General features: G+C 39.9%; 1 protein-coding gene across 5 annotated transcripts in view; it reads right to left on the reverse strand.

Annotated features, from left to right (window-relative positions):
- znfx1 (zinc finger, NFX1-type containing 1) overlaps nucleotides 1-18,651 on the reverse strand; it is a 69,267-nt gene that overhangs the window by 46,302 nt on the left and 4,314 nt on the right. The window contains exons 1-2 of one of the 5 annotated variants that reach the window (XM_043710199.1): nucleotides 13,892-14,270; nucleotides 2,807-2,941 (exon numbers count right to left, since the gene is read on the reverse strand). In XM_043710199.1, coding sequence (XP_043566134.1) covers nucleotides 2,807-2,927 — 121 coding nt within the window. In that variant the 5' untranslated portion in view covers nucleotides 2,928-2,941; nucleotides 13,892-14,270. The other 4 variants (XM_043710197.1, XM_043710202.1, XM_043710201.1 and 1 more) reach the window with 4 other exon arrangements.

Below are 18,651 nucleotides of genomic sequence, written 5' to 3' on the forward strand. Positions count from 1 at the left end.
ACTACTTTCTAAACGGTGAGAGAATTCGTAAAGCTAAAGTACAGAGGGATCTGGGAGTGCTGGTTGAGGATTCTCTAAAGGTAAACATGCAGGTTGAGTCTGTGATTAAGAAAGTGAATGCAATGTTGTCAATTATCTCAAGAGGGTTGGAATATAAAAGCACCATTGTGCTACTGAGACTTTATAAAGCTCTGGTTAGGCCCCATTTGGAGTACTGTGTCCAGTTTTGGTCCCCACACCTCAGGAAGGACATACTGGCACTGGAGCGTGTCCAGCGGAGATTCACACGGATGATCCCTGGAATGATAGGTCTAACATATGAGGAACGGCTGAGGACCCTGGAATTGTATTCATTGGAGTTTAGAAGATTAAGGGGAGATCTAATAGAAACTTACAAGATAATACATGGCTTGGAGAGGGTGGACGCTAGGAAATTGTTTCCGTTAGGCAAGGAGACTAGGACCCGTGGATACAGCCTTAGAATTAGAGGGGGTAAATTCAGAACAGAAATGCGGAGACATTTCTTCAGCCAGAGAGTGGTGGGCCTGTGGAATTCATTGCCGCAGAGTGCAGTGGAGGCTGGGACGCTAAATGTCTTCAAGGCAGAAATTGATAAATTCTTGATGTCACAAGGAATTAAGGGCTACTGGGAGAATGCAGGTAAGTGGAGTTGAAATGCCCATCAGCCATGATTGAATGGCGGAGTGGACTCGATGGGCCGAATGGCCTTACTTCTGCTCCTATGTCTTATGGTCTTATAGTATATTCTTAAGACTTCCAGCATATTCCTAACTAAAGCATATGTTATGTAGACAATGTTTGCTTGGCACAGGGCTTAGCTATAGGTGGTGATGGCTGTATTCATGCAGGACATGTGAACGGTCAGTTTTAATTTTTTTTTATTTGTTTGTGGGATTGCTGACAAACTCAGCATTTGATGCCTCTTAAACTTACTGTTGAACTGGGTAACTTGCATGTGTATTTACTTGTATGTGACCACATTACTGAGAGTCTGTAATCACATAAGGCCACACAGGTAAGGATGGCAGATTTTCTTTCCTAAAGGGCAGTATTGGACCAAGATGTTTCTTTTTAATAAAACTCATTTATAGTTTCATGGTCAACGTTACTGAAACTGTCTGACAACTCCAGATTTTTAAACTGAAGTTAAATTCCAACAGTGGTGGGATATAATCTTAATAGAATGGGCTTCAGATTGGTCGATGCAACATCGAGGGCTGAAGGATCTGTACTGTGCTGTGCTGTAATGTTCTATGTTCTTTCAGGGCTGGGACACTCACCTGGGCCTCTGTATAATTAATCCAGTGACAAACCGACTCCCCTAAGTTCAAGATCAGTGTCTATCCCTATGCTGTGAGTTGTTATTCTGAAACAGATTCCTCAGTCTCAAATTTGCTGTAATAAGGTCACTTGTGTAAGTCAAATAAGAGAACGAGAATGTAACTGTTAAAGGGCAGAAAATTGAAGACAACCAAGAAATTGTAAACCAAAGAAATATAAAGAAGTAAAAAGCAATGAACAGAGACGATTGGGTTAAAATGCAATGACAGGTTATAAATATCAATATTTTCTCACAGGAAGGGAGAGAACAATCAACAACTGACTCACCATACTTATGCCCTTTGGGAAATCAATACATGCACTTTTGATTTACTGGAAAATGCACTTCTTTCCCTACTAAAGACATTGCATGACTATTTTTAGCTAAAACTCAGGCTTCCTAAGCATGTAAACTAACATTGAAATGTGCTATTTGAGAGCTGGCACTAAACATAACCCATAATTTCTGACACTGGAATTCCCAATCTCAATTGTAATCACGAGAAGTCGAGGGATAAGGGCCTGAATCTTCTGATCTGGGTTGGATCCAACCAGATGAAACTAAATGTTTCCCACTTACTTCAGAGGAGTTTCTCAGGTGGGCTCCCAGGCAAGGAGCCTCCCAGACAAAGCAGCTTGGTCCAGACTAGGAGCCAATATGGATAGCAGTGCAATGGATAGGTGCTGAAACCAGACACCTCTTTCACAGCACTGCGTATCTTATTCTATGGTTTAAATGTCCAAAATAACTTTGACAGCTACCAACAGTGGAATACAGGGGGTAGGGAGAATGAGTTAGAGATTAGATTAGGTCGAGGAGTGGTCAGGTCTTTGGAGGGTAGGGGCTAGCTAGGTAGTGGAGAGTTGGGTTTATAGAGAGAAGAATTAGGATTGGATCCCTGGAGAAGTGGACGGGAATTGGGTCTGAGCAGGAAAGTCAGGTCTTCAGGATTCTGGTCTGGGGGTGTAGTCAAGGGCAGAGGAACTTCCAGTGTGAGTCAGTGGGTCCATTTATTAATTAACCAGGACTTAGATAGGGTTAATTCCTTTAACTTACACATTGAACATGTGAATAAGTCGCAGGAGTAGGTCACATAACCTCTTGAGCCTGCTCCACTACAGAATAAAATCATGGTTGATCTGATTACTCTGCCTTCCCATCTACCCTCATAGTCTTTCACCCCATCTCTTATCAAGAAGATATCTGGACAGAAGCCTTCTATTTCACCACAGACATGGAAGAATTAAATGGAAAGTTACTGCATGCCAGGCACAAGCACTTTCAAGCAGCCAATCGAACATCATTCCAGCCATTGCCTTCTTGCAGACCAGTTCCTAGCTTGGAAAATGTTGAATATTTCAGCAGGAGAGAGAGGGGGAAGAAATAACACTTGATAATACAAAGTAATAATGTGTTCTTCTCTGATTTAAGGAAAGATTTGTAATCTTTCACAATCCCACTCACCATCTCCTCTTCTAGAGTTCCGTCTTGGCCTTTCTGCTGCAGCTGCTCTTCTGTTTGTATTTTCCAACTCAGTTTCTTCACCCCTTCGCCTGTGGTTTGCCCTCTGCCAGTCAGGATCCATTTGAAAAAACTTCCCTGTGAAGACATCAAGCCATTTTAAATCACATTACTTTGCAACAAGAAGTGATATCTTCCATCAAAATATGATGTAAGGGCAAAGTTTCAGAAAAAGGGTGAACTAGAATCATTTGTTGCCCTCCTGGCTAATTTTTCCTGGCCTTAAGGAAAATTGTACCTTGATCAAGTGGCAATTATTATCTGTAAAACTGGATCACAAGCGGTGAAAATCTATGATTAAAAGGCTACCATAACCAAGACCAATCTTTTCATCACACAACAACAATTGACAGCTGAAATTTCCTATTCCCAATCGAAGAGAATTGAGGCCAAGTACTGGCGATTTATTGCCATACCAGCTGAGGTTGTATAACTAGGAATTGAGAGTTCTTGTAGTTCAGTGATAGTGTCCCTGCTCCTACACCAGGTGACCTAGGTTCAAGTCCAGAGGTGTGTAATAACAAATTGTTTATAAAACTAGATTAAAAATATACATTCATATATATAACAAGGAATTGAATCCCAGGCCTTCCTCATCTGCATGGCTTAACTTTTCTATATAGTCAGCAACTGAGCAACACAGTGGGTGGTGATAGATTTGAGTATTAAAATCAATAATCCACCATAAGACTACCTGAGACATTTCAATGATATTGCACATTATTTGGTTGAAACATGTGGGGAAATGAAATCTAATATTCACAGTGTTTTAGCCGTTGATTCCCAGACAACCTTCCAGATCCTTGGGATTATTTAATGAGATATTTTTCAAGCAAATAAATTCTATGTCCTAATACAACTGAGTACATTTTTTTTAAACTGATTCATTGTATTATGACTCAAAGGATTCAGCCAACAGCCTAAAGCCTCAGGCCTGTCTTAAAGGAGGAGTATTTTCTTTATAGCTGCAATTAGATCCACAACAATAGTTCTCTTCTTATTATGCTGCTGATGAATTCACATTCAAATTAATAGATCGATTTCCTAGAATATAACCACAACTGGTCATTAATGCTAGGAGGTGATAATAACACTAGCTAATAGAATCAAGTCAAAATTATTATTCTGACACCTGGTAAAAATGATGCCGCTAGGTATCAGTCCAATGGAATGTTACTGGGCTATTCAGAATATTGTAGACATATACACACAGAAATATATAATCCAGTAATTCGTATAGACAAGCTAATATGTGTTTGTATTGATTCTCAGTCTGACAGAATGGAGACCTTGAAGGGTTTCAGCTGTAAATCATCTGCCAAATCCAAAAATGATGGTTGATATGAAACAGTGATCAACTGGCATTATGATAATTCCATGTAACATGGGAGAAAATGCCAGATGAGAAAAAAAAGCTATTCGTAGGTATATTCCTCACCAGTAAACAGACTAAGGTTACTAACTGCTAGAAGACAGCAAGTTCCAATAAAACATATGAGTTTTATTTGTCCCAGTGTTTCAGTTAAAGAAATATTGTGATCCAGCATTAATTAGCCTGATTCATTCCTGAAGTCAATGGTTCCACTAATATAGGTCAGGAAAAAGTTTCAAATCTGAGGTTATCCTTCTAATCAGGTTGGTCATTAAAAGATTACCTACTAGCCCACTGAGATAACCTAATGTGAATGCAAATTTTGTGTCTTGACTAGAGTCAAATATTTGGAGTGTGCCTTCCATGGGCTAAATATTAGTTATTGGTTTTGTTAGAACTCCAACTGATCAGATTGGTTCTACAAACACTGGCCATCCTCAGGTACCTTAATTAGTTGTTAGCCTTCAAAGTGTCACCATTTATCCATATAAGGCATCATTACCAAGCACAATGCTATCCTGATGTGCTCCCTTTCTAGTATTAATAATAAGAGTAGAAGTCCTGCCATTTTCCTCTTCCTGTTGCCTCAGGGTCATGGGACAAATGTAATTTTGTAATCCAAATGATGAGTTCAGCTAGTTCACCACTGGACTACTAATCATCCACTGCAGCAACATACATCCTGAGAAGACGTCAATGCATGGGGCATGGGTCATGGGTAAGGATCTCAAGTACCACAATGAAAAGCTTCCTCAGCCCTGGACCCTGTAAATAAATGCAGTAATAACAATAGTGATGACTAAATCCTTTAATTGTGTTGTCACTGAAATTCATGTGGAAGGCAAAAACTGTTAAGAAACAGGATTTTTGCAAAACTGATGGCTATGATATTATGCAAGGGAACACTTGAATTTTTTCAGCACATGGCGATCCTATTGGCTACACACAAAGCACTTTAAAACAAAACCTTCATTTTATGATGGACGCACTCTAAGTTAATAAATATGCACAAGAAACTGTTGACTGGGATAGGTACTGTTTACACAGTAATCAAAGTTTCTCCAGTAGCTCCTACTCTTTTATCACTGCAATAATACTTAGCATAATACTCAAATCCATGGTGTTATTCGATTACAAACAATAGAAAGAAGATACTGAAGTTCATATACTCAGTTATACTTATTACAATGAAACACTATATATAATTGAAAAGATTCTCTATAATATTATCTCAGTTTCATTTTCATTCTTGCCATGGCTATTATTTATGCTGCATATTTTTAAGAACTATGAAACATTCAGTGCTATTCCTTTATCCAAAATATTTTGATGCAAAACAAAGCTGCAGAAATTACGATTGTCAAACGTGATTAAATGTATTCCTGAAGGCTACTCAGTAATTGGGTAATGCTTGATTAACAGCCAAGCAGTTATTTATCCTCATTTTCAATATTTTTATATCTGGTACAGAGAAATATTCGAAGGATTTTTTTTCTACTCACTCATGGAAGATGAGTGTCACTAGCCAGGGTGTGTTATTACGCATTACCAATTTCCCTTGAAAAGCTTGTGATGAGTTGCCTATTTGAACCACAGCAATCTTGGGGGTGCAGTTATATCCAAGTGCTGTTAATAATGAAGTTCCAGGATTTTAATCTCATGATATTTGTTCCAAGTGAGGATGATGTTTAGCTTCAATGGGAATTTGCCACTGATGACATTCCCATTGTTCTGCTGCGGTTCTTATAGTGGTAGAGGTTGCAGTTTTGGAATTTGCAAACATTCTCACTTTGGATCTCAATGATAAAGCAGCTAAAAAAGATGGGCCTTGAGGAATTCCTGCAATGCTGTCCCAGGACTTAAATTATAGACTCGCAGCAGCCATAACCATTTCCCTTTGTCTAAGGATAATGTCCATCCACAAAGAACCTTTCCTCCAATTCTCAGTAGCTTGAGTTTCATTAAACATCATTGATGCCATACATGATCAACTGCTGCCTTGATGTCAAGAACAGCCTTTTTTACCTTTTTAATCGCATGCCTGAAGTTCAGCTCCTTTGTCCATCTTTGAAGCTAAGGAACTAAATGACTCTGGCACAACCCATATTGGCATCAGTGAGCACATTATTGTTGAGCAAACGCTGTCAATAACCAATTCCATTGAAAATTTCCTTTTTCTGGACATAGAGTCAGAGTTATACGGCATGGAAACAAAATTTTTGCTCCAGCTCATCTGCGCTGACCAGATATCCTAATATAGTCCCATTTACCAGCCTTTGGCCTACATCCTTCTAAAACCTTCCTATTCATGTGCCCATCCAGATGTATATTTGGGCAACTTTCCATATTGCGAAATAGATACCAGTGTTGTTTCTATGCTTGAGAAAATTGTTAGGGAAATGCAGGAATTCCTCAAGGCCCATCTTTTTTAGCTGCTTTATCATTGAGATCCAAAGTGAGAATGTTTGCAAATTCCAAAACTGCAACCTCTACCACTATAAGAACCGCAGCAGAACAATGGGAATGTCATCAGTGGCATAAGGAAAAGCAATCATTTTTATCCCTGTGACTTTCTCTAGGGTTGCACACAGCAGCGATCCAGAGATCAATCTTCCAATCACGGAGCCATGAAAATTTGCAACGGGAACGCACATACTATTTCTAGCTGATCGTATGACTTGTTTTTTTACATATATATTCATGGAATGTGGGTGTCACTGCCAGCATTTGATGCCCATCCCTAATTATTCAGTTAAGAGTCAACCACATTGGTGTGGGACTGAAATTGCATGGTTGCTAGACCAGGTAAGGACACAGATTTTCTTCCCCAAAGAAAAAAAAAAGAACTTTTTTTTAAGAAAAATAACATTATGCCACTTTTTTAAAAATTGAACTCAAATATTACCATCTACCATCGTGGGTTTTGAACCCATGTTCCCAGAACATTACGCTGAGGTTCTGGCTTGCAGGTCCAGTGACACTACCACTATAGCATTGCCTCCCCACAAATGTGACTGAACATGCCAGATTCCAGAGTGAAACCTGACTTGCAAGAACATATGTTTACATTCTACAGTTAGTTACTCTGGTATTAGTCACTAAGGGGTGGCACGATGGCTCAGTGGTTAGCATGCTGTCTTCACAGCACCAAGAATCCGTGTTTGATTCCAGGCTTGGGTGACTGTGTGGACTTTGTACGTTCTCCCAGTGTCTGTGTGGGTTTCTACCAGGTGCTCAGGTTTCCTCCCACAGTCCAAAGATGCGCATGTTAGGTGGATTGGCCATGCTAAATTACCCATAGTATCCATGGATGTGCGGATTAGCCATGGAAAATAGGGGTATTACTGGGATAGGGTGGGTGCTGGATGCTCTTCAGAGGGTCAGTGCAGACTTGGTGGGCTAAATGGCGTCTTTCATTACTGTAGGGATTCTACAATTCTATGAATATATTCACACAAGACCGTAAATGTTCTTACCAAAGTTTATTATATAAAATTTAAAAGAAACAAAGCTATTTATGTATAGCATGAGAGAATTTGGAGAATTTTTAATTGAAACAAGCTTCAATTTGTTTCTCAGGAATATCCTTTACACATTGTCAAAATCCAGAGAAATATCACCCTATCTCAACTCTTTATTAACTGACTCTTTCCAATTCTCCTTGGGCTGGTTTATTTCCAGTCCTGATGGCCTAAACCTCTTTTCAATTCTGACAACTTGAAAACTATGTACAAACTGTCACAGCTTGAAGACTTCTGAAACTAAAACCTTTTTGCTAGAGTGACTGTTCCTCTGAACTGAAAACTTGATTCTTATACTCAGAATGGAAACAGTCCATGCCAACCATGTTCCCAAACCAAACTAGTCCCACTTGTCTGCACTTGGCCCATATTCCTCCAAACCTTTCTTATTCATGAATTTATCCAAATTCTTTCAAACATTGTCACTGTACTTGCATCCACCACTTTATCTGGCAGTTCATTCCATGAATTAATCACTCCCTGTGTAAAAATGTTGTCTCTTATGTACTTTTTCTGCTCGGAGGAAACTGGTTTATTGAACTGAATTGCTGATTCTTCTAAACTGAAGTCAAAACCTAAACCAGTGGCCTCTGGCTTGTTTTCCCTGTCTGTCATAAACTCAGAAGTATACATAACACTTAACACCACAGGTATACTGAATCACAAGCTGTCTCAGAAATAACGTATTTAGGTTGCTGTTTCAAGCACTTTCTGAACCCTTTAAATTAAAACTGTTACCTTCACAAAACCGAAACTAAAGTCCATTTGCCTCGATTTTTAAAAAATCCAAATTCCAAACTGATTATATATGCACACTTATTATTAAAGGAACTGCAGGCGAACACATCATATTGGCTTATGGTCACAATGCAATTTCAATGCCAGAAAAATAATGCAGGATAGATGGCAGACTTTGCTAGGACATAACTTGGGACATTTTATTTAACAGACAAACTGCAACAAGGTCAATCTGTTTTAATGGGAAAAATGGAAGTTAAGTTTGTTCTGAAAAACCAGAGAACTGCAAATACTGGAAATCAGAAATTGATGGAATAATTCAGCAGGTCAGGCAAAGAGAGGCAGAGATAGGTGTTCTGAAGAAGGGTCATTGGGCCCAAATTTTAACTTTGCTTTCTCTTGACAGAAGATGCCGATCTGCTGAATTTTTCCAGCAATTTCTAATTTTGTTTTAAATTTGTTATGCATCACTTTTATTCTTTAGGTTGATGAAAATACTAAGTACATTTAGTACCACTGCAATTTATATTCCCCAGCCCTACTTCTCTTCTAAAGATACCAGTTCTTCTTAGATTGCTGTTCCATTGGTGTTGGCAGCTGTCTAATACATCAGACTTGCAGCTGATTCGCATGTGCAAATTTTAGTAGAAGTGTTGAGTCCACTTAAAGGTGAAAGACCATCACTAACAAACCACATAACATTCTCAGCATCAGTGAACACAGGGAAACTTACTGATTTATTGGTAGCCCAGGACTCCTGTGGCCATGTTTACTACCTCTAATTGTTCTGATAATTTTAAGACACGACCCACTATCACTAGTTTCTATACATACAAAGAAGGACACCACTTTAACTAGGACAACACACAAATCCTAGGACAAGCAAAACAACAATGCGCACGAGAATTCTTAGAGGCATGGCATTCTAACCAGAACTCTAATAACAAACAATTGATTTAGATCCTATATACCTTCCCTTCCGAAAAAAAACAAAATGACATCACCCACCTTAAGAAACCAAGACCTATAAATAGAGAGGCAGGCCAGACCAACAGCGCTTCACTGGAGATTTTCACTGATGATGTTACCTAGTATGGTGACAAAATATCTGAAAACAAAACTTCAAGCTCAGTGAGCTAACTTACATAGTTATCATCAACCTAAGCTACAAAATTTTCTTTAAAAAAAAAATCACTAATTTTAAGTAATATCTGAACCTTAAACTGTTCCTCTCTCCACAGCTGATACTTCATTTGCTCAGCATTTCCAATATTTTTGCTTTTCATTTTAGATTTTCATCAAGCACATATAAATCTACCTTGGATGTGAATAGCTTAATGAGCACAACCAGATATAACATTTTAAAATCTTCCCACTCTTCATGACTCAGGATCACAGTTAGCAAGCAGAGAGACCTGCAATAAAATTTTATTCACACATTTTAATATATGGACTCCAATACTCTGCCTAAGAATTTAATTAACACCAGTACATAATACACATAACAGATTTAAAACAATCTATCCATTTCAATTCTAATCTTTGATTCCTATTTTTCCAATTAAGAATTTTGCTGTGAGTTAGAAACTTTGATTACAATATTTGGTTAAAATTTCACAAATTCAATGAATGGTGCATTCTGAGATTTCTGACCTTAGGTGAAAGTATTCTAATTTTACTGTGAAAATTAACCTTCACAAGACTTAAAAATTTGTCATGTTTATTCTATCCCATTATCTTAAAGTACAACTTTGAATGAGTTCTTAATTGCAGTGATGTGCATTTTGCCAAAATGCTTGGGTCCACACTCCAATAAAAAAATTGTGCTATAAAATGTAGTTTTCGTAGGTAATTGTAAGTTTTAATAAACTGTTGTAAACAATGGAGGACAATGTTCAAACACATTATCAACCATCTGGGACACATACTTTAACTTCCTTCATAAATGCTCTTTACAAGTTTGTATTGCTCCAAATATGAAATTTTTTCTCCTTAAAAGTCAAGATATAGTAACATTTTACATGTCTGAAACTGTTTATGAACTATCATCCTGGTAGCTGAAGGCTGCCTGGAAAAATAAATATTTCACCTAATCTTTAATGGAAGGTTTTCAATTTTCATTAGATTATCCTATGTATCTGTAAAATTGCAGGCCAATTGATTCTTCTTGCATTTATATTTGTGATATTAATTAAAACAAATGTTGTTCTGCACTGAATGATCAAATTTATTTTTTCAGTGTATATAGCTCAAAATTGGTTCCACCTTTACACCACTCTTCACTGTTGTGTTGCTTTGCAATTTTGTAGTGGGAAGGAGGCCATACATCACCTTCAGCTGAAAGGGCAGTAGGGGTACACAACTGCTCTGGACCAGCATCAGCAATTGCATAAAAAAAACTGGTGAAGAAGAGCTATTCAGTTCAGTACTTCCCATCCGCAACACACACTGTACTTCAAACTCAGCTGGCAAAGCTTAAAAAGTGCCTCTCACTGATATATGTCATGAAATTCACTCCTTGATCAATATAGTGTCCAGTGGAACTATCTGAGATGCCTTGGGTAGATTCACTGTCACCAATTCTTAACTTTGATATTAGTCTAAGTTATTGACAAATGTGGAAGGAAATCCTTTTGATTTCTTCAGCAGAAGATAGGGTCAATCTTGGTAAACAAAACAGATTCGTTACAGAGTACTTAATATCTAGTTACATTACATTTGTGTTAACATAATTGACAAGAAACCATCAGGCTGGACTTAAGAGTAACATTACTGTTAGCTAGGTGGTCTCAGCACTAGAACTTGCCTTGCAACTTAGAACAACTGGCACAAACACTGGTTAGCTCCTCCCAGGACATCCTTTGTACCCTGAGGTATGGAGACTCAGTTAACCCTTTTGGATACTAACAGTCTTATACAACATAGTCACCATGCTCTACTCTTGTTATCAAATTATTTATACAATTGTTTTGGGTAAGTAAAGTTGGCTTACCAAATAGTTTTAGCACTATCCCATCTTTCCTTCCCACCCTAAACCCCCCCCCCCCCCCACCCCAAAGTCTCTGACTTTACAAATGACTGATGACATGGTTGGGGCAGAAGTCTGCTGCAGTTCATTGCAAAACTAGAACTGTTAAACAAATTTTTGATCTCCTAAATGCCCTTTGCAGATGATGCTCTCTGCCATTCATGTTTCTGTTGAAAGTTGGTTCCTCTGGAAAGTTGGTTCCTTTAGTTTCTTCAAACCACGTCAGGAGAAAGTGATCTTTTTACATTGCAGTAAGGTTTCAACCTTCTTGCCAGTTCTGATGAATTTGAATCGTTAACTCTGCTTTGTCTCCGTATTGATGCTCCCAGACCTGCTGAGTTTCTCCAGCAGTTACTGTTTTTCCATCTTGTCAGACTAACAGGCTTGATTTATGAGCAAGTACTGTTATCCCTATGAACTTTGCACTAGGATTGGCCTTACAACTTTGAATAACTGGTGCCAAAGTAGTTTCACAGCGCAATGATAGAAAAGATTTCACCACATGGGATTGGAGGGTGGCGGGAGACAGTACCTGAAACAGTTTGCATACATCACAGATAAGCTCCGCCCATCACGATATGGAAGACGTCCTGGGCCGGAGCTCATCTTGTGATGTATGCAAACTGTTTCAGGTACTATCTTCTCCGTCACCGCTTCTGCGCTGAAATCTTTTATATCATTGTACTGTCAAACTACTTTTTCTATATGACATCTACAACAGACACCCCGTAAAAGCTTTTGTTTTGACACAGAATTACAGAACATGAGGTTATGATTCAACCTTTATCTAAGGCTTCAGGAAGGTAACAATACATGTTACCAAGTTTTCTGTTAACAAGGGAGAGAAAAAAATAAGAATAGAAAAAATAGACGATTGACATACGCCGTCGATTTAGTGGCGATAGGTCACCACACGATGGAGCCGTCAATTTCTGGCATTGACTGCAAAGTTGTCAACAAGACAAAAGAGATATTAACATGAGGCAGAGGGGAGAAAAACAAAACTGACTAGATATATTGTACCATCAGTCAGATGCAGCGGTAGCCACTCTCACGTCCTCTGGCACGAACCAGTAACCGTTAATCGTCTTCCTGGACAAACAACGGTTGCTGAACATTTAGATTAAATGCACACAGCAATATTCTTCATCCAATCCCAAACGGTAAACTGTTTACCTCCCACCGCCCCCACCCAACATATATTAAAAAACACAATCATGAAACATGACAACTTTACGATCAGCTCCTGCCATTTTGCAGCAACAGTAAAGCAACAACAAACTTTGAGCTATTCTCCGTCTCCAACACGAAAGCAAAATTTCATTAATATTGATCATTTCAGCAACTGAAATATATTCGCATAACGCATGTTAATAAAGGGTTACTTTAAATGTCAGTCAACTTTCCACAACAGGAACTGATCAGCACACGTATTTCCCCGTGCCTCTCAGTAGAGGTTAAGCTGCTTAATAAAGCTTTAAAATGATTTTTTTCCCCTCCAATTTCCAGTAAAATACAAGTTTCTTTTTCAGTCGGCTACACTTTTACAGTTTACTGTGAAATTCCCCAAAGGGCCAAATGCCCATGGACTGGAACATTAATTGGAAGGGTGGGAAAGAATAAATTACATCAAAGTGAGTGTTTCTCTTTAAAGTTCCGGCGGTTACAAAATTAACAAATTTCAGTTTGTCCCCGTCGTGATTTAGCTTCAAAACTGAATTATCGTCAAGAGGAATTTCACCCTGTGGTTACACCCGATACCTGTGGACGCTGGGTCAAGTTATAGCACCTTGTTGTCACTTACGCAATCAGTCAACATTCTGAAATGGAATAAACCCAAGAGACGGCGGAAAACAGGTCAGCGTTTGGAAAGTGGGTCACCCATCTCCCGCACCCCGCACACACCCCCAACAACATCAGCTCCGAGGGAGGCTGCACAACAACAGACCGAGAGATGGACAGACAGCCACCTTTCCTGGACCAAGTCTAACGCACCTTCACATGATAACACAACACGGGGGACTTTTGGGGAACTTTGTGTGTGTGGCGGGGTGTGCTGGTGAGAAATGAAAGAGATTATGGACATCTCCCCGGCTACACGTCGTTTCAATGACTTCTCGGCAAACACAATTACACTTCCGGATCGTCTGTGATGACTCCACTTGGTCGAGCTGAACTGTTGAATAATTTAGGGTCGAACCAGTCTGGCTTGTCACTGCTGATCAAAGTGAGGGGGCTTGCACCCACTGCGATCGCCAACCCCCTTCCTGATGCTTACCCCTCCTGTCGGCACTCCTACTATAATAACCAAAATGAGACAGGTTGTCACCCCCAGCCTCCTTGCCCATTGTGCAGCAGGGGATTTTTACCTGGCTTTCTTCCTGCTTTCTCCCCTCTTCAAGCTTCACGCCCGGCGAATGCTGCTAAGCCGTGGTGGCAACAATGAAGCGAACCGGGTCCATTTGAACAGAGAGAAAACAAAACAAAATGTCACTTCAGGCAAAACAACTGCATCGATTTCAGCCTGGCCTGCCCTGACGGTGTTTGTTTCGAGGGATCCGCTCCTCAGTCGACTGCACGATGGCCCTCGCCCTCTCCCTCTCTCTATATGAGATGCATCCGTTCAACACCCACATCACTGCCCCGTCAGTTTCGTTTCTCACTCGGGTTTTTGATCCGAAACAACCAAGACTGCAATGAGAGACAGTCACCTGATCGGCTGAATCACTGGGCGGCCAGCTTGCTAAAGGCGAGTTAGGCTGTGCCAGGGTCATCTCGCAGGAGACTACGACCCCATCTTGCTAAAGGAAAACGCTAAGTGGCCTAAATAAAACACAGTTGCGAGGCAAAATAAGCCAAGTATTGCAGAAACGAATCAGAAATCGAAACTCCAATCATTGCAACATTGCATACTATAAGTTTTAGCTGTGAAAGCAGAAGAAAAGCAATACCAGAAAAAATGTACATTCAATATTAACCCGTATTATTGTATTCATAAGTTTGCATAATATTAAGGTCTCCTGTTACATTGCTGCTCCTTCTTATCTGTAACTTCTCGCCCGTAAGAAAATAGTTCATGTTAGCTCAGATTTGTCCATGGAATAAAAATGATAGGTAGACTTTTTTTCATAATCTTTTATGGCCTGCTTCAGTATATTTCCATTTAGTTAGGAAATATAATACATAGCAAATACATTTAAGTTAGGGCAGAAAATTAAGACTTTCAATGGTTGAACAATGTGTATTTTGAATTCCATATTCCCATGTACCCTTGATATCATTCACTTTAAAAATATTCAATGAATCGGCCTCTGATTTCTGAGGCAAAGTATTTCAAAGTTGCTCAACCCACTTTCCTAAAAGGGTGACCTCAAAATTTTAAACAGTGCCTCCCCATTTTGGACTCTGCTACAAAAGAAAACATTCTTTCGATGTCCACCTTATCAAAACCATTCAGGATTTTCAATCCACTTCAATTAAATCATCCCTCACTTTTCATAACTCAAGTGGAATTGAGCGCAGTCAATTCAACCTATCCTCATACCTGCAATGGGTGGGTTGTCTGATATCTCTGAGGAGAAAGTGAGGTCTGCAGATGCTGGACATCAGAGCTGAAAATGTGTTGCTGGAAAAGCACAGCAGGTCAGGCAGCATCCAGGGAACAGGAGAATCGACGTTTCCGTCAATTCTCCTGTTCCCTGGATGCTGCCTGACCTGCTGCGCTTTTCCAGCAACACATTTTCAGCTCGTGTCTGATATCTCCTCTGAATTGCTTCCGCTGTATTTCCATTTGGCTGGTGGGGTAGACAGACTAAGAGTTAGACAAATTGGATAAAAATGTAGGGAAATTCAAAGCCAATGAGGTTGATGAGGGCTACCAGGAAGATAATGCGCAAAAGGTTTTTAAGAAGGAGTTATGTATTGTTCTTAGGGCCAAGGGGAGCAAGCAGCAACAGGTTACTGAATTGAATAATCAGCCATGATCACATTCAGTGGCAGAGCAGGCTTGATGGATCAAATGGCCTACTCCTTCTATTTTCTATGTTTCAAAGTAAAGAGACCAATATTGTACACAGTACTCCTGATGTGGTCTCAATAATGCTTTGTGCGTGTGTCACCACAGTCTTACCAGACCATAGGGGTTGCTCTCTTATTACAGAAAAGCGACTGGTGGTGATTTAACCTGAGGGCCACAAGACCTCAGGTGAGGGAAGAGGTTGAGAAGAAGAGTCCTTCATGGGAACTTCAAACTGATGATGGGAATTGAACCCATGCTATTGGAATCACACTGCTCTGTAAACCAACAATCCAACCAACTGAGCTAAACCGATTCCCAATGCTTTGTACAGGAAAAGCATAACCTCTCTACTTTTATGTTTCATTCTTCTTTTAATAAAGGACAGCATTCCATTAGCCTTAATTATTTGCTGTACCTGCATAATAATGTTTAAAGACTTGTGCATTAGAGTACCTAGATTGCCCTGCAGTTTAGAATTTTACAAGTACTTTATATCATAGATTTGTGAAATGCCATCTAATTAGGCAGAGGTGGGAGAATGGGGTAGTTTTGGAGAATGCTTGAAAAAGGATGGTGTAACCCAGATGTAAAAATTAATTATGAAGTGAGGGCACTGTCTTTAGATTTACAGAAGGCTCTGTTTGCCTTTCTTCTCACCAAATTATTCATTTTGCCAATCATCAGACTGTAAGTTTGAGCTAATGTTTGGGACCATTAGTTCCCATTCGGCATGAAGAATTTGTTGCAAATACTAGCAAATGTATTGAGTAGAATCACAAGTAGAACAATAAAATGGTAATTAACAAAGTTTAACTCACAATCTGTTCTCACAAACACTGGTTCCAGCTCTGGTTGATTGTGGTGCTGTTTCCTACAGTGTTCTTGTTGACTATGGTCTATCTTTTCTTCTTTTGGTTGTGCATTAGGGTCAGAAGACACTTGTTATGGACATTTTTAATAAATCAGTTCAGACTTGTCAATGACATACCTTGGACACAGATAGGGATGCTACCACTGCACCATAAGAGCACCATAGAGTCATAGAGATGTACAGCACGGAAAGAGTCCATGCCGACTAGATATCCCAACCCAATCTTGTCCCATCTGCCAGCACCTGGCCCATATCCCTCCAAACCCCTCCTATTCATATAGCCATCCAGATGCTTTTTAAATGTTGCAATTGTACCAGCCTCCACCACTTCCTTTGGCAGCTCATTCCATACATGTACCACCCTCAGCGTGAAAAAGTTGCCCCGTAGGTCTCTTTTTGTATCTTTCCCCTCTCACCTAAACCTATGCCTTCTCGTTCTGGACTCCCCCACCCCAGGGAAAAGACTTTGTCTATTTATCCAATCCATGCCCCTCATGATTTTGTAAACCTCTATAAAGTCACCCCTCAGCCTCCGACGCTCGAGGGAAAACAGCCCTAGCCTATTCAGCCTCTCCCTATAGCTCAAATCCTCCAACCCTGGCAACATCCTTGTAAATCTTTTCTGAACCCTTTCAAGTTTCACAACATCTTTCCGATAGGAAGACTAGAATTGCATGCAATATACAAACAATGGCCTAACCAGTGTCCTGTGTAGCCGTAACATGACCTCCCAACTCCTGTACTCAATAATTTAAACAAAAACCATGAGCTTGCGATTAAGGGGCTTATGCTCAAACAATTGATCTGACGAGGCAAATGAGACTTTTTTTGGGTCTAGCCTTGTGCTATTGATTAGTTTATCCTCGAGAAAGGTGAAGCCTCATTTTAGCCAACCTGATTAGTCTACCAGTATTCCGTTATATTGTAAACTTGTTTGTCCCCTATTCTTGACATTTTAAGCAGGAAACCCTTTAAGCAACATAATGAACACTTCTTCATTTTTACTAATGTCTTATTATGGAGCTCAGCAGCTGGCAAATGCTTCTCCAAGCTTCCAATCAGCTTAAGGTTAAACTATTCCCTGGCCCAAGCTTGTACAACAGCTTAAGTTTTCTTTCCACTATCTTCCATACATTAAAAATTTATATGGACTAATTGTTCAAAAAGTATGCTTACTTTCTCACGAAATTCTGAATACGTATTTCCATACTGAGTTTCTATACCATGATACCCTGGTCCATACCAAAACTTCTACTGTAAACTGACTGTGAAGTCTGCTGCATTACACGTGCCATTTTATTTTATTTTTTTACCCTCTCTTATGTGGCTGAGAAAAACCATATCCAATGTTTGACTTTGCTCATACATTGCACCATATGACTCTTAACTGTTGTGAGACAAGGGTCAACTCAATCTCAGGAAACTCAATAATTCAAAGTTTGTGAGAAGATTTGTAGCTCGGGTGCTCGTTGTTGTGGTTCTGTTCGCCGAGCTGGGAATTTGTGTTGCAGACGTTTTGTCCCCTGTCTATGAGCCATTCTCAGTGCTTGGGAGCCTTCTGTGAAGCGCTTCTGTGATCTTTCCTCCGGCATTTGTAGTGGTTTGAATCTGCCGCTTCCGGTTGTCAGTTCCAGCTGTCCGTTGCAGTGGCCGGTATATTGGGTCCAGGTCGATGTGCTTATTGATTGAATCTGTGGATGAGTGCCATGCCTCTAGGAATCCCTGGCTGTTTTCTGTTTGGCTTGTCCTATAATAAGTAGTGTTGTCCCAATCGAATTCATCTTGCTTGTCATTTGCGTGTGTGGCTACTAGGGATAGCTGGTCGTGTCGTTTCGTGGCTAGTTGGTGTTCATGGATGTGGATCGTTAGCTGTCTTCCTGTTTGTCCTATGTAGTGTTTTGTGCAGTCCTTGCACGGGATTTTGTACACTATATTGGTTTTGATCATGCTGGGTATCGGGTCCTTTGTTCTGGTGAGTTGTTGTCTGAGAGTGGCTGCTGGTTTGTGTGCTGTTATGAGTTCTAGTGGTCGCAGTAGTCTGGCTGTCAGTTCGGAAATGCTCTTGAGATATGGTAGTGTGGCTAGTCCTTTGGGTTGCGGCATGTTCTCGTTCCGTTGCTTAGGCATCTGTTGATGAAATTGCGAGGATATCCGTTGTTGGCGAATACCTTGTATAGGTGTTCCTCTTCCTCTTTTTGCAGTTCAACTCACCAGAACGAAGGACCCGATACCCAGCATGA

The sequence above is a fragment of the Chiloscyllium plagiosum genome, chromosome 20, assembly GCF_004010195.1.
Source record: "Chiloscyllium plagiosum isolate BGI_BamShark_2017 chromosome 20, ASM401019v2, whole genome shotgun sequence".
Lineage (NCBI taxonomy): Eukaryota > Metazoa > Chordata > Chondrichthyes > Orectolobiformes > Hemiscylliidae > Chiloscyllium > Chiloscyllium plagiosum.